The 20,046-nt window shown below is 40.0% G+C and overlaps 1 protein-coding gene across 13 annotated transcripts in view; it reads left to right on the top strand.

Moving 5' to 3' along the window:
• Nucleotides 1-20,046, top strand: part of RYR2 (ryanodine receptor 2) — a 428,706-nt gene that overhangs the window by 243,698 nt on the left and 164,962 nt on the right. For all 13 annotated transcript variants that reach the window (XM_084513246.1, XM_084513253.1, XM_084513254.1 and 10 more), the window contains 3 exons: nt 4,402-4,506; nt 9,905-10,008; nt 17,134-17,217. In XM_084513246.1, coding sequence (XP_084369372.1) covers nt 4,402-4,506; nt 9,905-10,008; nt 17,134-17,217 — 293 coding nt within the window. The remainder of the gene's footprint in view (nt 1-4,401; nt 4,507-9,904; nt 10,009-17,133; nt 17,218-20,046) is intronic.

Consider the following 20,046-nt stretch of genomic DNA (forward strand, 5'->3'; position numbering starts at 1 on the left):
TTTTCCGAATATCCAAACTTGAATCCCCTGATGCAACTTGAGGGGGTTTCCACTTGTCTTATCACTTAGTGCTTGAGAGAAGAGCCCAATCCCCACCTACCTAAAGCCTCCTTTAAGGTAACTGTAAAGCTCAAGATAATTTGTGGCACTCAAGATAATTTATATAGTAATGTCTTTATTTAATTATAAAAATATCTTTTTTTACTACAGTTTAATTAAAATTAAAAGTTTTAATTACTAAAAGCTTTGCACTAAGACCTTTAGACCACCTTCAGCCCTATTTGTTTACTGTCCTTTCAGCTTACTGAGTGTTACATTTGACTCATTGTGGGCAGAAACTTCAGTGTGGGCATTGAAGTTGTAAAGTTGTATTTTTTTCTTTTTCTTTTTTTTTTTTTTTTTTCCATGTAGTGGGAGAGAACAATAATTCTGGTAGCAAAGAGCTCAATCTCTGAACACAGATAAAAAATAAGTTTTTATTACACTTGAGCAGAGTTCTAGATAATACAATGTTTTGGACACCACGTAGTCACATTTTACCATATTTAGGAACTTGTGCCTGGAAAAAATCACATCAGAAAGAAAAAAAATGCTACTTAATTTCAGTATGTGCTAAATACAGTGTTCTACATGTGTCATTAGTTATTGTTCTGTAATGCTAACAATTAGGGTAACATTATCAGGATTCACAGCATTGTATGTTTAAGGTCTCTGGTTTCTGAGACACAGAGTATCTGATTTAGAATTTTGGAGATAGCGGACATGCAATCCTGATTTCACTTTTCACCTGTCATCATGATCTCTCTCTCTTTTTATTGATGTGCAGTTCTCAAACATTTGTATTTGTCCGAAGTGTTTTTCAGAAAATTAGAATCATAGAATCATAGAATATCCTGAGTTGGAAGGGACCCTTAAGGATCATCAAGTCCAACTCTCGACACCGCACAGGTCTACCCAAAAGTTCAGACCATGTGCCTAAGTTCACAGTCCAATCTCTTCTTAAATTCAGACAGGCTCGGTGCAGTGACCACTTCCCTGGGGAGCCTGTTCCAGTGTGCAACCACCCTCTCTGTGAAGAACCCCCTCCTGACGTCCAGCCTAAATTTCCCCTGCCTCAGCCTAACCCCGTTCCCGCGGGTCCTGTCACTAGTGTTAATGGAGAAAAGGTCTCCTGCCTCTTGACACCCCCTTACGAGGAAGTTGTAGACTGCGATGAGGTCTCCCCTCAGCCTCCTCTTCTCCAGGCTGAACAGGCCCAGTGACCTCAGCCGTTCCTCGTACGTCTTCCCCTCCAGGCCTTTCACCATCTTCGTAGCCCTCCTCTGGACACTCTCCAACAGTTTCATGTCCTTTTTATACTGTGGTGCCCAGAACTGCACACAGTACTCGAGGTGAGGCCGCACCAGCGCAGAGTAGAGTGGGACAATCACCTCCCTTGACCTACTAGCGATGCCGTGCTTGATGCACCCCAGGACACGGTTGGCCCTCCTGGCTGCCAGGGCACACTGCTGGCTCATATTCAACTTGCTGTCTACCACGACCCCCAGATCCCTCTCTTCTAGGCTGCTCTCCAGCGTCTCATCGCCCAGTCTGTACATGCAGCCAGGGTTTCCCCGTCCCAGGTGCAGGACCCGGCACTTGCTCTTATTGAACTTCATGCGGTTGGTGATCGCCCAGCTCTCCAACCTGTCCAGATCCCTCTGCAAGGCCTTTACGCCCTCATTTGAGTCCACAACTCCTCCAAGTTTGGTGTCATCAGCAAACTTGCTCAAAATACCCTCTATTCCTACATCCAGATCATTTATAAAAATATTGAAAAGTACCGGCCCTAAAATGGAGCCTTGAGGGACCCCACTGGTGACCGCCCGCCAGCCTGACGCAGCTCCATTTACCATAACCCTTTGGGCCCTGCCCGTTAGCCAATTGCTCACCCATCGTATGATGTTTTTATTTAGCTGTATGGTGGACATTTTGTCCAGTAGGATCCTATGGGAAACCGTGTCAAAAGCCTTGCTGAAGTCCAAAAAAATCACATCAGCTGGTTTCCCTTGGTCCACCATACGGGTGATCTTATCATAAAAGGAAATCAGGTTAGTTAGGCAGGACCTACCCTTCACAAACCCATGCTGGCTGGGACCAATGACTGCTTTGTCCCCCAGGTGCGCCTCAATAAGTCCGAGAACCAACTTCTCCATGATTTTACCAGGCACTGACGTGAGACTGACAGGCCTGTAATTGCTAGGGTCTTCTTTCTGACCCTTCTTGAAAATCGGCACAACATTTGCCAGCTTCCAGTCTACTGGGACCTCTCCAAATTCCCAGGATCATTGAAAAATAATTGAGAGAGGTTCCACTATGACATCCGCCAGCTCTTTCAGCACCCGGGGATGAATCCCATCCGGACCCATGGACTTGTAGGGATCCAGGTGGAGTAGCAAATCCCGCACACGTTCAGGGTCAGTTGGGAGTTTGTCATCCCCACCGTCCCGGTCCTCCAGCTCAGGGCACCCTGGGTCCCGAAGCCCATCATCGGCATTGAAGACAGAGGCAAAGAAGGCGTTAAGCGTCTCTGCTTTGCCTACGTCATCGTCTGTGAGGAGACCTTCCCTATCAAGGAGCGGCCCTATGTTTTCTTTAGTTCTCCTTTTTCCATTTACATATCTAAAAAAACCCTTTTTATTTTCTCTCACAGACACAGCCAGCTTCAACTCTAGCTGTGCTTTGGCCACTCGAACTTTCTCCCTACAAACACGAACAGCATCCCTGTATTCTTTCCATGACGCCTGGCCCTCCTTCCAGTAGCGAAACACTCTCTGTTTCCGCCTAATCTCCATTAGAATGTTCCTGGTCAGCCACGCCGGCCTCCTGCCCCGCCTGCCTGACTTGCGATATTTAGGAATTGCCTGATCTTGTGCTTCTAGGAGGCATCGCTTAAAGAGTGACCAGCACTGGTGGACATCGAGGCCTTCAAGAGCAGTTTCCCAGGGGACCTTACTGACTAGTTCCCTGAGCAGCCTGAAGTCCGCTTTCCCCATATCTAGGGATGAGGTTTTGGTGGCACTTTTCCTTCTGTCACCATAAATTTTGAACTCAACCACTTCATGGTCGCTATGACCGAGGCGGCCACCAATCACCACATCTCCCACCAGACCCTCTCTGTTTTCTAGCAACAGGTCTAGGAGGGCACCATTCCTAGTTGGCTCCGTTAGCACCTGTACCAAGAAGTTATCATCTAGGTGCTTCATGAACCTCCTGGACTTGCTTGTGTCAGCCGTGTGGCACTCCCAATTAACGTCCGGCAAGTTGAAGTCCCCCATAAGGACAAGGGGAGTTAATCTCGAGGCCTCTCTTAGTTCTGTAAAGAATAATTTATCGGTGCTATCATCCTGGCCAGGCGGTCTGTAATAGACTCCCACAACGACATCCCCTTTATTCGTTCGTCCCTTGATCCTTACCCAGAGGCTCTCAACTTTGCCATCGCCGACCTGAAGTTCCACACAGTCCAGCCCCTGCTTCACATACATCGCCACCCCACCACCTCGCCTACCCTGCCTGTCCCTCCTGAAGAGCCTGTAACCATCTATCGCAACACCCCAGTCACAGGACTCATCCCACCAGGTTTCGCTTATGCCGATGATGTCGTAGTTGCGGGACTGGGCCAGGACTTCTAGCTCATCTATTTTATTCCTCATACTGCGTGCGTTTGTGTAAAAGCACTTCAGGTGCGTCTCCTTACACTCAGCACCTTGTGGATCTGACCAAAGGACCCCACTGGCACACAGCCCCTCTGATTCTAGCGTACCATCCCTTAGGTCTTCACTGGCGCGCCTGGTTTTAGCCCCTTCCCCCTTCGACTCTAGTTTAAAGCCCTATCTATCAGCCCTGCCAACTCCTGACCTAAGATCCTTACCCCTCTCTGAGAGAGGCGCATCCCATCCGGTGCCATCAGGCCCGGTGTAGCATAGACCTTCCCATGATCAAAGAAACCAAAATTCTGCCGGTCACACCAGTCTCGAAGCCACGAGTTTATGTGAACAGTACGTCTTTCAGCTTCGATCTTCGATTACTTCAGTTGTTGAGATTTTTTTCTTTTTTTTTTTAATCTGAGAAATGCTATTGGTTTGGGTAGCTTCTACCTAGCTGCCAGGAATGTATTCTGTGCCATTTGGAGGGGTTGGGATTAAAACAGTTTTCTTTTGCTGGTCCAACTCTAGGATTTGTAAGGGCATATGCATTTCTGTTAATCTGGGAATTCTGTATCACTTTAATCAGTAAGAACCGAATAATTATTTTGGATTGGTTGAGGGATGTGGTTTATACAAATTTTGATGGCTATGAAAGTCTATGTTGCACTGTCAAACAACTTCTCTGTAACAGCCTCTTTCTCTCTTTTCTCTTTAGATTGTTTTGCCTCCTCACCTGGAAAGGATTAGAGAAAAATTAGCAGAGAACATTCATGAACTTTGGGTTATGAATAAGATTGAACTTGGCTGGCAGTATGGACCAGTATGTACCTTCCAAATTAATTTTCTGTTAATTACATAGTATTATTTAGCAAATCATCTTCAGAGTGCTAATGGGACTTTTTTTTTTTTTTCAATCCCTCTAAGATTATTAAGGTTTTAGACCCTTTCCACTGCAAGTAGTTGGGTAAACCAATAGTGCTTGTGTATTTCAAAAACAAAATTCTGGTATAAATATTATCTGATGCAGAAACTTTCCACCAGTCTAAGGGCACAGAAAGCACATAGTGGATTTTACACCTTTTATTTGTTCTTGGGAGAAGTTCAGTTGCTTGGTAGAATAAACAAATAAAAAACATTATTCTTGGTTCTCTTTGCAAGAACAGACTGTAATAACTCTCTTAAAAGTTCCACACAAAAGGTATTAATGAAAAATAAGTATTTCTTATTTTCCAACTTTATTAAATGCCTTTAAATTTGCCTTTCTCCTTCCTTCTCTCCTTCTTTTTAGACTAATGTCCATATTAGGTGCTTCACATCATAACTATTTTCTTATCTCTTTCCTAGTTTTCATGGAGCTTGGCAGAAAAAAAAATCACGTGGCTTCTGTCTTTGATACAAAATGCAATCGATTATGTCAATTAGATTTTTAAATAAATCATAAAAATAAAATAAAATTAAATAATAAAAAAAAACCACACAGGTTATTTATTTAATGGATACCAGATGGTGTTTGTTCAGAACATAAAAAACATATAAGAGATACTAGATGTAAAACATGTATGGATGTATAGGAACATTTGTTTTGTTTTGTTTTGTTTTTTTTAAAGATTTTGGTTTTCTGAAGAGTTCAGACTATGGAGGTAATATATAACTGGGCATAGGAATTGTATTTGATGTAGCATGTTGCAGTACTTAAAAAGCTTTGATGAACAGATTTGATGACTTTTTTTGTTGCCTTCCTGACCACACCAAACACACAAACAAAAATAAGTTAAATTAACATGACAAAACTTGTTAATTCTACATACCAGCTAATAATTACTAGCCAATAATTACCACCAAGAATCTAACTGAAACTTTGAGCACTATTTTCACTTAATCAGTTAGATGAGTAGCATTAACTTAAGCAGTGATAAATGTAGTTAAGTTCAGAATGAAACAAGGTGCTAAATCTTTCAAGTTCTGCTTGCTTTCTCTGGCTTTAGTGTTGGATGTATTTACTTGTATTTAGTGTTTGGATGTATTCACTTTGGAAATATGACTGCTTGCTAATTATCTCCTGGAGATTGACTTCTTAATCATCTTGGTTTTTCACGTGTGACTTTATCAGTTGAAGCCACTGTATCCCATTCTTTTTATCTGAATTGATGTTTTGCAGTTACTGAGGCAAGGCATGAAAACAAATTTAGCTGGTTTAGGGGTACACATATGACTGCTCTAATCTTAATTAGATTTCTTCTTAATTCACAGCAAGATGCATGTAGGTAGTTCTGAAGGAGTGGTGTTTTTTCACCTTTAAAGGTCAGTGTTTAAAATGTTTAAAAGCTGAAAAGCAGAGAATCCACAGATGTAGCTGTGTCTCCAGAATATTCAAAAGATATATCTGCTGTAGGTTGCATTTTGTATCGTCTTCTAGATGCCTGTTATATCAGATCACCAAAGATATGTGCTGTAAATACTATGCAATTACTAGTGTATTTTATACCTGTAACCAAGTAAAGTAACAAGCTAGCATAACAAAATTAAAATGTATTTTGAGGACTTCAGTTTTAAAAAGTTTGCTTGTTTTGTTTGTTTTAGTGGTTTAATTAAAAGTGTGAATTTGAGTGATATTTAGGTTCCAAAGTCAAAATTATCAGATGCATCTGCATATCTTTTTTTTTCTCTTAAACTTCCCTATATAAACAGATACAAAAATTAAGAATTGACAGGTGTCACAAGTTCCATTGCTAATGTATTTGCTAGGCATTAGGCTTTATACTGTGGCTCAGAAACAAACAAACAAACAAAAGCGGGGGGAGGGGGGGGGAGGGACTGGGAAGGCAACCTACAAAATATGTTGAATATATAATAAAAAGTATATAGTAGCTATAGAATGAAAAAGAGTCACTGGGGAAAATTCAACTAATATTGGAAGTCTTTGTTACTGGAGACTATACTGTGTCATTTTATTGATGCACATAACCTTAGGTCTTGGAAAGAAATCTGCAAATAATATTTTCAATGTCTTCTCAAATAAATATCTCTTTTTAGCTGCTAATGATTTTGATCAAGTTGCTTGACAGTTAAATTGCTCGTATTAGTTGTCCAAATAACATTATCAAATGCAGAAGAATATCCCATCGAGATTGTAAATGATCTTGAATCCAAAACATAAACAGCTGTCTGCTGTTCAATTTGATAATTATTGTATGCTTAGATGAAAATGAAAAAATGTGTTACTCAGAAATGTTATGAAGACTTTTTAGCGATATTAAATAAACTAGACTAGTAATGTTCAATTTAGTTATTGTTACAGAAAAACCTAAAACCATCAAGAATAGAGTATAATGAATATAAATTAAATTTCAGTTATCAGGCTGTGTGTTGCTTAGCTGCTGGCTGCTTTAAGCCACAATGATCCATGTTCATATTCACTTTGTGGGTTCTCATGTAAAATTAGCACTCAGGACTTGAAATTAGAGAAACTTTATCAATAGGTTAATTTTAAGACTCTATGATTTTAAAATGAAAACCAAACCCCTATGACACCACTACTGCTTGGGGCTATGCCCTGTGTCTTGGAATGGTTGTGTCCATACTCTCAGTTCCTGCAGCTGCTACAACACTGTGACTACTTGCATGCTGCTTACTGGCAGCATGATTTTAATACTGTAAAAATGCCTGGGAATTGTTTGAAATAGTTATTTAGCTAGAGATAAAATCATGCTGAGGACCATTCTAATGTTTTCACAGCGTACCCAGTTTTAGTCCTGTGCCTATTCTCCTACTTTGGTTTTACTCAGCTTATTTGCTGAATTGTGCTGTCTGTGGTAGTCAGTATCCTTTGTGTTCTATGCAGACTGCGTGCCGTACATATCACAGTTATATCCCCATCCAGAAATGGAGCAACATGTTGAAAAGAAAACCAGCACTCAAACAGTAAAAGGAGATTTATTTACTTTTATAGTATAAACGCTTTCAGAAATATAACATTATTTTAATATTTAAGACAATTCCTTCATGAGTGAAGCTGTATTTGTGCTCTCTATCAAATACCATGCGAACCTGCCCCATGACAGTGGGTTGCATCACAGCTTGAAGCCATGGAGCTGCTGCAGACCTAGTATTTTGAGAATTACAGAACACACAGATTATAGGACTAGTTGTGATGTTATGTATTTGATTTACTTGGCTGGTTGTACAACAAAAGAGCCCATGACTACATGCTTCTTCTGATAGTTCTGAAGCTAATTAAGGTAATGTGGCCATGAAAACAAGTCAGTTTACTGCTTCTGGTCATCATAAGACAAAGAGAAGAAAGTTAACAGACAACTATAACACATTTCTGTCTATCTGCATACAAAGATAGCTTTGTTGTGTCACTTTTGAACTTCTCAAAGGAAAAAGTGTTGAGCCTACTTCTTCTGAAGTAGCAGCTCTGTTCTGAGTTCCATCAACTCATCACTGGATCATATGGGGTCAGTACTGGTGAAAGAGGTGTAATATGGAGGAGAAATTTGGTGTCATTGAAGAAGAGTAGATAATTCATATTCTTAAGCTCTGTGGAAGTGGAAGACACTCATTTCTAGGGTACTTTGCTGTGTCTTAGCCAAAGATGCTGTAATAGTGAATCTAACTGCTCTAATTGTGTATGTGCAGCCAGAGAGCTGTAGGTGTTTCCAGCTCTTGCATCAGTACAAGGCACTACATGAATAGGCTTGCTTCTCCTCAGGATCTATTGAACTGTATTTTTATTTTTTTTTATTTTTTTTGAGAGCTATCAGAGAGTCAAGTCACAGGAGCATGTATATAGGGTTTTGATGTCCTCTCCTATGCCAAGTTGTTCCTCACTACCTATCACCCTGTGGGTGGAATTGCTGAGGTGTCCCCCAGCCTGCACCTGGTAAAGTGAAACAGATTAACTCTCAGTATCTTGTTGGCTGTCTGTCTCCCTTGAAAGCTGCAGAGGTGATAACATCTTCAGTAGCACAGTTGTTGTTTGTCAAGTGAATAATAATTCTGGACGTCCTAGCTGTCAGGAAAAAGATATGCTTGGATTTATTTCTCTCCACAGATCCATCACTCGAACCTTGTTATAAAAGCTTTGTTTAAAAAAACAACAACAACAAAAAAAAAACCTTCCTTACAAATTAGTGGCTGCCTTATATTTAGTTCATTGTCTTGAAAGTACCTTGGCTTTTATTTCAAGTTTATGCATTTTGAAAATAAGTAAACTGAAGCTCTAAAACCAAGTGGCATTGAAAAAAATGACAGCCCTTGCCATTTTTTTCCTACATTCCAACTCTTTTGAAAAAGTGTTTTCGTACAAGTGTAGTCTTGAGTAAGCAAGTATCAACATTTTCATTTGAAGCTAATATTTGCAAATTTTATATATATATATATATATATATATATATTTTGTAATCAAGCCTTCTTGCAAGACGGTCTTTTTAGATTTTATTGACTGAGCAATATGTTCTAATATGTTGAAGATAGAAATCTGAGAGCAGTAGAATGCTTAGCTATCTTGGCATCTCATGTTGCCCTTCCTAATTATGACAAGTATTAGACTAAAACTATGTATATGAAGTGCAGGTTAAAAATGTTATGGATTGAAGTTTTATGTTTATAAAAGGTAGGGTTCTGTAAATTATGGATTTCATGACGTCTCTTGCTACAGTAAAATTAAATTAATGTTCCAGTTATTTTCGACTGCTGAATGATTGAACTCTGTTTGTATGACACTGAACATAACTTTAAGAAAGAAACATTCACTCAATTTAAAGGGTAGGGAAAATTTATCCTTAATTCTGTATGTTATATTCACTAATTACTTCAGTACTGTTCAGATTAGTTTATTTATAGAAATTGGATACATAATTTTTCAAACACTGTGCTGAAGATGAGTTGTTATTTTATGGCTATATGTCAAAACATAATGAATTGAGCTATTTTTGAAATTTCGTTATTTGTTGTGAACCCTTGTATGATGATATGTACAAGTCAACATGTGTTCCACTTGAGATCAACTTGCAAATACAAATCTTGCCTTACCTGAACAGAATGCTTATACTATGAGAAATAGTCTGAAAATACAGACTTTTTCGTTTTTGAAGTGCTTTTCAGTTTGCATAATGCTGATGAGATCATACTGAAGTACTTTGTGTTTTGAACTGTTTTTAAATTTCAGCTAGTTTTTAAGACATGCTAAATTTATTTCTTTACTGTCTTTTCAGGTTAGAGATGACAACAAAAGACAGCACCCATGCTTAGTGGAATTTTCAAAATTGCCAGAGCAGGAGAGAAATTATAACCTGCAAATGTCACTTGAAACATTGAAGTAAGTTGCTTCAAACTTCTAAAGCTTACAGTAAGCATTTCCTCAAACCTAAGGAGTTGCAGTTTCCAGAATTATAATTTGACATGTGGTGTTTCATGCTGGGTGATGGCAGTAACACGAAAATGAGAGTCAGATCCATCAATGAATGATGTGGTTGGCACTGAAAATGGCTTTGATAAATTCTCTTTCAATGTCTATGGAAGTTTTAGCCTGTGTAAGTAACAAAAGAGTGTAAGTAACACGAGTTAGCTCATGTTAGTGCAAATACATAGTGATAAGCCTTTCTTTTTCATTTCATAAATTGTTATGTTATTGTGGTAGTGCTGATTATGAAATGGAAACTCCAGCAGATTTTGTCTAGCTTGGAGAAAGGAGAAATAGATCCAAACTTTGAAAAATCTCTTTTATTTCTTGTTTGGTTTACTTCCATTTAGTTTAATCGTTTAGTTCAACTTCCCTGACATATCCTGGAAGCACAACACAGCCCTGAGAAAGCAGTCTAGGAGGTTTCTGGAGAGTGTGGAAGATAGCTTCCTGACGCAGCTGGTTAGTGAACCTACCAGGGGTGGTGCCCCGCTAGACATTCTCTTCACAAACAGAGAAGGACTGGTGGAGGACGTGATTGTCGGGAGCTGTCTTGGGCAGAGTGACCACGCAATGGTGGAGTTCACTATTCTTGGCGAGGCCAGGAAGGGGACCAGTAAAACCGCTGTATTGGACTTTCGGAGGGCTGACTTTGAGCTGCTCAGGACACTGGTTGGTGGAGTCCCTTGGGAGGCGGTTCTGAAGGGCAGAGGAGTCCAGGAAAGCTGGGCGCTCTTCAAGAGGGAAGTCTTAATGGCACAGGAACGGTCTGTCCCCACGTGCCCAAAGACGAGCTGGCGGGGAAGAAGACCGGCCTGGCTCAACAGAGAATTGTGGCTTGATCTTAGGAGGAAAAAGAGGGTTTATAAGCTTTGGAAAAGTGGGCAGGCCACTAAGGAGGACTTTAAAGAAGTAGCGAGGCTGTGCAGGGACAAAATTAGGAAGGCCAAAGCTCATCTGGAGCTCAATCTGGCTACTGCCGTTAAAGATAACAAAAAACGTTTCTATAAATACATCAACACAAAAAGGAGGACTAAGGAGAATCTCCATCCTTTACTGGATGCGGGGGGAAACTTAGTTACAAGAGATGAGGAAAAGGCAGAGGTGCTCAATGCCTTCTTTGCCTCAGTCTTTAGCGGCAATACCGGATGTTCTCTGGATTCTCAGTACACTGAGCTGGTGGAAGGGGATGGGGAGCAGGATGTGGCCCTCATTATCCATGAAGAACTGGTTGGTGACCTGCTACGGCACTTAGATGTGCACAAGTCGATGGGGCCGGATGGGATCCACCCAAGGGTACTGAGGGAACTGGCAGAGGAGCTGGCCAAGCCACTATCCATCATTTATCAGCAGTCCTGGCTATCGGGGGAGGTCCCAATCAACTGGCGGCTAGCAAATGTGACGCCCATCTACAAGAAGGGCCGGAGGGCAGACCCGGGAAACTACAGGCCTGTCAGTTTGACCTCAGTGCCAGGAAAGCTCATGGAGCAGATCCTCCTGAGAGTCATCATGCAGCACTTGCAGGGGAAGCAGGCGATCAGGACCAGTCAGCATGGGTTTATGAAAGGCAGGTCATGCCTGACGAACCTGATCTCCTTCTATGACAAAGTGACGCGCTGGGTGGACGAGGGAAAGGCTGTGGATGTGGTCTACCTTGACTTCAGCAAGGCTTTTGACACTGTCTCCCACAGCATTCTCCTCAAGAAACTGACTGCTCTTGGCTTGGACTGGTGCACGCTTCGTTGGGTTAGAAACTGGCTGGATAGCCATGCCCAAAGAGTCGTGGTGAATGGAGCCAAGTCCAGTTGGAGGCCAGTCACTAGTGGCGTCCCCCAGGGCTCGGTGCTGGGGCCAGTCCTCTTTAATATCTTCATCGATGATCTGGACGAGGGCATCGAGTGCACCCTCAGTAAGTTCGCAGATGACACCAAGTTAGGTGCGTGTGTCGATCTGCTTGAGGGTAGGAAGGCTCTGCAGGAGGATCTGGATAGGCCGCACCGATGGGCTGAGGTCAACTGCATGAAGTTCAACAAGGCCAAGTGCCGGGTCCTGCACCTGGGGCGCAATAACCCCAAGCAGAGCTACAGGCTGGGAGAGGAATGGTTGGAGAGCTGCCAGGCAGAGAAAGACCTGGGAGTGATGGTTGATAGTCGGCTGAATATGAGCCAGCAGTGTGCTCAGGTGGCCAAGAAGGCCAACGGCATCCTGGCTTGTATCAGGAACAGTGTGACCAGCAGGGCTAGGGAGGTGATCGTCCCCCTGTACTCGGCTCTGGTGAGGCCGCACCTCGAGCACTGTGTTCAGTTTTGGGCCCCTCGCTACAAGAAGGACATGGAGGTGCTTGAGCGGGTGCAGAGAAGGGCGACGAAGCTGGTGAGGGGCCTGGAGAACAAGTCCTACGAGGAGCAGCTGAGGGAGCTGGGCTTGTTCAGCCTGGAGAAGAGGAGGCTCAGGGGCGACCTTATCGCTCTCTATGGGTACCTCAAGGGAGGCTGTAGCGAGGTGGGGGTTGGCCTGTTCTCCCACGTGCCTGGTGACAGGACGAGGGGGAATGGGCTTAAGTTGAGCCAGGGGAGTTTTAGGTTAGATGTTAGGAAGAACTTCTTCACTGAAAGGGTTGTGAGGCACTGGAACAGGCTGCCCAGGGAAGTGGTGGAGTCACCATCCCTGGAAGTCTTCAAAAGACGTTTAGATGTAGAGCTTAGGGAAATGGTTTAGTGGGGACTGTTAGCGTTAGGTCAGAGGTTGGACTCGATGATCTTGAGGTCTCTTCCAACCTAGAAAATTCTGTGATTCTGTAATTAGTTTTAATTTTCTCTGTTGATGAAGCATACTTTGCCAATTGATAGATATTTCCGGACATGACTAACAATAAGTTATTTCTGTATCTGTGCATGTTGCCATAAAGCAGTAGTATGCATTGTGGATGGGCTGTTAAATGTGTGAATTTCATGGCAGCTTTCCAGTTGGAATGCTAGAAAATTTCAGTGGGATGTTAATGGGTATGTTCAATTAATCTAGTTATCTGACTTACAAAGAGGCAATTTCTCAGCTCAGCTTTGTCAGTCAAGCAGATGTGAATTCTTACTTTTCCGTGAATGCATTGGAAATCTATTAGCCAAAGTATTTTCTCACATATTTTTTCCATTATATTACCAGCATGTAAAAATAGTTCTCAAAACTAATATGTATATGATTCTTCAGTGAATCCTATTTGCAATCTATTGAAATTTTATTTCATGGTAAAATATTGTTGCGTTCACTTGTACATAGCATTAATAAAGATGACTTTATGCATGTGATAATTCAGAGATAAATTTCATTCAGAGAGAACTTGAACTCCTTTGGAGGCAAGAAAGTAAATTCAAATTTTTCTTCAGCAAGGTACTAGAATTACAAGGAAATTTTTAGGCTCCTTTCAACACATTAATGTGCTAAGAATAGCACATTAAAAGAAGAATAGCTTCTTCTTTTCCATTTTTGAACCTATCATCAACTTTTCCTACAGATGCATCTTTTGCTGGATTAATCTATATAATATGACTCAGGCTTATCATTAAAATAATACCCTCAGTATTATTTTATAAATGTACACTCATAATGTTTCACTAAATATTAAACAAATTTTAGTATTCCTTACATCATTACTGGTTCAGGACTAGTGGTTATATAATCCAGCCCTGACTGTATAAACCTATTTGGCTGTATAAACATATAAATTAGGGATTTCTTCTATTTTAGTAATTTTTTTTTAACTTAATATCGAGAGAGCCTTTTTATTAAATGGATAGTATCCAAAACATAAAGCTTTCTGTGAATCTCAAAATTCATATGGTTTACTGAGTTTAGTCTTTGTGTTGTTGTATTAGTGCCTGTTTTTCTGAAGCATGCAGTTCTAATTTTGCAGTATCGTGTTGTATTTGTCATGTAGATGTCTCCTGTTCAGGGACTAGGAAATGAGCGTCATGGTCATTTTGTTTCCGCAAGCCTGCAAAGTTGAAAAAGTTAGTCCACTAACCCATTCTAAATAATGCATGATTGTGATGACTCGATGTAGTGCATGTTGTGATGACTCGAATTGTAAGCTAGTGGTTCTTTACTTGCTATTTCATATTTACTAGCAGTCAACTTCAACAACAGGCAGTGGAGAAGAGAGAATGTTCTTTTAAAACTTCCTCTAATCAGCTACACACTATAGTCATTAAAATTTGCTCCAAACTGTGTACTTCATTCTTGAAGGTGTTGCAAGGCATCAAGAATTAACTCTTTACTGTAATTGTTTTTTGTTGTTGGTTTGTTGCAAATTTTGCTGTCAGCTGTATTAGATGAGAGGCAAAAACCAAGAAAGTTCTGAGTCACATTATCTGACGCAATATTTCAATATCTTGAGATCTCGGTATATTTTTCAGTATGATTGAATATTTTTATGAAGTATAAAAATGATATATGAAATGTGAATATGTCAAGATTCAGGAATGAGTTACCTCTGAAAATGTCATTCGTCTGAAATATGCTTGCTCATATTGTTTCTTCACATTATTATATTTATTGTGTAGCTTTATATTTTATTCTGTTTTGATGCTTCCTATTTTATGGCTGAATTGCCCATATCTACCTATTTACTCAGTTGTGTGTGTGATAACTATATGTATCAAGATTATGCCGAGGGCTGCATTAAAAAGACTCCTTTAAGCACTTCTGGTTTTCTTGTTTAGCTCTGAAGTGCTGCGGGGGTCTTTCATGTTGCACCAGTATTGATGATTCAGCCTCAACAGTTAACCAGAGGTGTGATTAAAATCTGACTCATGGGGCCCAGATGCCTTTTAATCCTGCTGTGACTCTCTGACTTGAATTTGCTCTGTCCAGCTGGAGATAAAGTAGGGTTCAATTTCTTGTCTTGCATTAAAAGAAAATTAGGGTTAGTGGGGCTTAGCTCCTCTGTACTGCTTTCCCCTGTTAGACAGGTTCTATTGCTTATGCTGGTGATAACTGTATGGGAATCAGGTATGGTTTATGCCAATTATATATATCTGCATGGAACATTTTTGACAAATTATGTGTTTTGCAGGAGGTAGCCACCACATGTTGATTTCCTGGTGTTTGATTTAACTATGTAATTTTAAGTTGGGATTCACAGACCATAACAATAGGGCTTACTTCACATAGCTAGCACTAAAAATCCACTTTAAAAATCTCCTTGAAACATATGATTCATCTGCCGAGAGATATATGCCTAGTGCAGTATTTATGCTCATTTTTTTCCCAGTCAATTCAAGAGCAATAAATATAGTTAGAAAAAGACCAGAAAATATTGTTTTTATATAGAGACAAGAACAAATAAAAACCTTGTATTGTAGCTTCCTTCAACATTGTTAAAACTGGGACTGGAGTCCAAGCTTTGCACGTGTGATTTCTCTTGTGTAACCAGTCAAAGAATTCAGCTTTTGAGAAACTTCTGATCTGACACCAAATTGTCCTATTAACTTTTACCCAGTGTTTATTTTCATTTTACTGTTAATATTTTAGTAGTGCACCTAGGTTAAAGAAGCTAAGACTTGATAACCCAGTACTGAAATTAAGAGCAGGAACAAATAATTGATGAGTTACAGATCAAGATGGATCTTGATGTAAATCCTCAAGATGAATGAGATTTAAGAAATACACTGCTGGATAACATGAATGTATGGAAGGGAGGGAGTTTGAAGTTATGAGAAAGCTAATTAATATTGTCAACCCTGTTTTGAGGTCATATAGTAACTGTTTTCTGAAATAAGCCTTATCTTACAGGGTCAGGCTAGAATATCTTACCTAGGTCAGTGGCTCTGTGGTAGAAGCCCTGTGGTCCACAGCACCCTGTTTCTAGTCTGAAAGTGGATCGATGTGTAGCATCCATTCTGAGCATTGTGATGGCTGTTTTGGTCTAATGCTTATAGTGTATTCTGTTGTCAACCCTCTCTTTAGTAGTGTAGCCTAACAAAATCCAAATACAATTAAAATCTGAGTAACAGCCTAAAGAAGGCACATTTTAAAGGTAACAGGTGATGTTTCCTGCCTTTTCTCCTTTCTTCAGTTTAGGAGTGTTGTGGATTAGCCCTGGCAGGCAGCTAAGTAGCATGCAGTCACTCACTCACTCTTCCTTAGCTGGAGTGGGGAGAGAATTGGGAAGGTAAAACTGTGAGAATTCATGGGTTGAGATAAAAACAGTTTACCAGATAAAGCAAAAGCTGCACGCACAAGCAAAGCAAGGAATTCATTTGCTACTTCCTATTGGCAGGCAGGTGTTAAGGCACTTCCAGAAAAGCAGGACTCATCATGCCTAATGGTTTCTTGGAAAGACAAATGCCATCTCTCCAACCATCCCCCACCTCCTCGCCCTCTCCTGAAGCCTCTATTGCCAAGCCTTTATTACCCCTTTGGTCAGTTTGTGTCAGCTGCCCTAGCTGACCCCCCACCCTCAGGCCCCCTTCTGGCAAGGCAGCAGGAGAAGCAGAAAAGTCCTTGTTTCTGTGTAAGCGCTGCTCTGCAACAAACAAAAACATTGGTGTGCTATCAACACCATTTTCATCAAAAATCTGAAACACAGCATCACACAAGACTTCACAAAGAATGTTAACTTCATCCTATCCAAAACCACAACAGAAGAACCATGACATAGCAGAAAAAAAGGTTTTGATATACAGCAGTATGAATGGGTATATAAGCCATAGAAATAGGTATAGGAAGCAGAAAAATATATTTCAACTGCAGGTAATCTTTCAGCTGATGCCCCACACAGAAGAAATAAATGATATGATAGTTCCATTTTGAAGTAGTCCACTCATATTTTTACTAAACTGTTTAGGAACATCTTGTGGCATTTTCTTAATGTCACCATAAAGCTTATTACATATACCAAAAAAAAGTGGTGTTGATCTCTCTGTTCTACACTGTTGTCATTCCCATAGGTCTCATTTGTTTGTTGTGTGGTGCTGTTTATATACCTAGGAACAATTCAGTATAGAAATACTGGCAGTAATTTTATCTCTGATTCCTGTGTTCCAGAACCCTGCTGGCATTAGGCTGCCATGTTGGAATTGCTGATGAACATGCTGAAGAAAAAGTGAAAAAAATGAAACTTCCAAAGAAGTAAGTTGAAATTCAAATGCATCTTTTTGTTAGGTAGGATGAGTTAAGCAAACTGTTGTTATAATAATTTGATATTATATTGCTGGTTTTACTGATACTTATACTATACATTCATGCCTATGAATTTTAAGAAATTTACACATACCTTCATCTACACTTTTACATTTAGATATTTGTGATCTGATGTGTAGACAAAGTTTTTGTGTGATATATTGAAATGCCTGGCTTTCAATGCATCATTACAAAGTTTTTTTTTAGAGTCTACTGTAGCAACTTTTCATGGGATTTTTATGACAAACTCATCCATACATTTTTATATGCTACTTTCAACCCTTTTGAAAGTCATAGAATGGCCATATAGTGACAACCTCTACAGAAGTAGTATAGCTGCCTCGTTTCTTCCCGCGTGATCAAGGTTGGCAAGAAGATTGCTAGGACTGGTATAGTAGCCTGCACTTCTGCAGCTTTGAAACAAGCTCTCATTGTCCAGCCAATGTGCCATGGCTTCTTCCTTGGGAATGAAAAATTTGCGAACATTAACATAGCTGAAAGCAATGGAACTACACTTGGTGATAAGCATATGACAACACTATATGCTTGAGGTCATGATTTTTAAGCTTGTCTAGCTTAGGATAAAAGAGATTAAAAAGTGAATAAGCGTAGAACAGTAAAGGTCACAGAAGAAAACTTCTGATTTTTCTGTTATTCCAAAATTTAAATTAGAAATTCAAGTTCCTTGCTTATTATTAAGAGCTACTAAGTGCTAGTACCACCAGTGCTGAGTTACCTTAATGTCACTGAAACTCTTAACTTTGAAACTCTTAATGAAACTCTTAATGAAACTCTTAACTTTGGGTATCTGAGGTCCAACCATATATACAAAGTCAGAATTTTGATACCTTATATACAATGGATACAAAAAAAAAAAAAAAAAAAAAGCAATTTCAAGATGTGTGTGTATTTGTAAGGCTTTTTTTTTTTTTTTTTTTTTGTGTGGGATACAATCCTGGAGAGATTTGTGTGGGATACTATCCTGGAGAGAAGAGAAGAAGGATTGTTCTTCTGCAGTTTAAGTAGCCTTATCCATAAGAGTTACAGGAGGTAGTGTGTAAGAATCTAAGGTTTTGATGGGAGAAGAGATCTTACTTCCTGTGTTTGTTCCTGTGGGTGATACAGATGCATATCCCAACACTTGGTCAGCTTTCCCATGATAATGTATTAAGGGTTCTTACATCTGCCTGACACAGAAGCTTTATCCTGTTATGAGAAATAACAGCAATAGATATCACTTGAATGCAATTAGCTCATCTGCTCTACTTTCTAAGCAGTTCTGCATCTCTACTGTGCATATTCTTGTCTTTCTTAACTCCTTTTTATTTTCTGCCATCCTGTCATAACAAATAATATTGTAAAATTCTAAGAAAACAAGTTTCTATTTGTGTCACTCTAACAGAATTTTGGCATCACAGCCCCATGGGTTACAGATTGGGGAAAAGCAAATTTTTAACTTAAGTTTGTGCCAGAAATTTGTGGTTTCTAATACAGCATAACTTCACAAAGGTACTTTTTTTGGACCAGTTTGAACAATAGTTTAAAGTGCACTGCAAATACAGTTTTTGCTGATGTAAATTCTCTTTTTCTCACAAAGTTTTTTCCAGGTATAACTTTACATTAGGTTATTGAACAATCCAAACTTAAATAACCTTTACTTTGCAAATATCTCTCTGAAATTCTGAATACTTAGTATTTCTACAGTATGTAAAAAAAAGTCAGAATTAAAAGAAGAAAGTTAACTTTTTTTTCCTGTAAAACAACTCACATAGACTGCTGGAAATCTTTAATCAAGAGAGCAGAATATGTACTCAAATCATTAAAAAATATACCTCTACTACTCTCTGTTAAACTTTAGGTGATAGTACAAGCAAAGATGCCATAAAGCTTGTTATAAATCCATTTCAGATCAGTATTGTAGTGATAATGTGCTATTAAAGCAGCTAAATTTTCAGCTTGAAAATTATTCCAGATTGTTTTACCTACTTCTTTAAATCTATTTATAATGTAAGACCGCCAGAGATACTGAGCAAGATAGGACCAGTCATTTTACTGATTTGTGGAGACAAGCAGATGACCAGACAGGAGCTGTGGCTGTAGCTACTTGTTGCAAATGGTAACATCTCTCTGCAGCTTGACAGTTTTTGAACATGAATTTGTACGCACAGAATATTTTTGTTTTTAAGGATCCATTGATACTTATCTTTCATGAACAGCCATTTACATCCTGAAATAAAGTATACATATCCTCTGAGACAAAAACACGAACATCTTTTGAGACACCTGGTCCTTTTACCTTGCTCTTACATAGAAATATCTATGGCTATTTTACCTTTTTAAGCACAGGAGAACAGTTATGCAGGGGATTGTGACAAGGAAGAATGCACTGCCATTCAGTGTTTCACCCGCTCTTAATTACACTTTTCCTTAGGCTCCCATCTGTGGTAGCTGGGCCCAATTGTGACCTGCCGTGGGGCCATAGGAGCCGGCTGTGTTTGGCACTGGGCAGCTATGGCCTTGCCTCACGGAGGAGCTCTGCAGCCCTTGGCCAGCACCTCGTCACCAACACACATTGCTCCCACTTTCTGTCTACCCCCTGCATTGTTCTTCCTGCTTTATCTTCCCGTGTACATTTCCTGAGCAGTTGGTACATGTCCCACCGACACTGTGCAACATCCCGGACCATAAAAGTTACATCCTGATGAGTTGCAAAGCCCCATTTTGCCTTCAGTGCCTTGACAGTCCATCAGTTAGCAGTAGTGACTAGGTTTGCTTCTG

The sequence above is a fragment of the Aythya ferina genome (assembly GCF_964211825.1).
Source record: "Aythya ferina genome assembly, chromosome: 3".
NCBI lineage: Eukaryota > Metazoa > Chordata > Aves > Anseriformes > Anatidae > Aythya > Aythya ferina.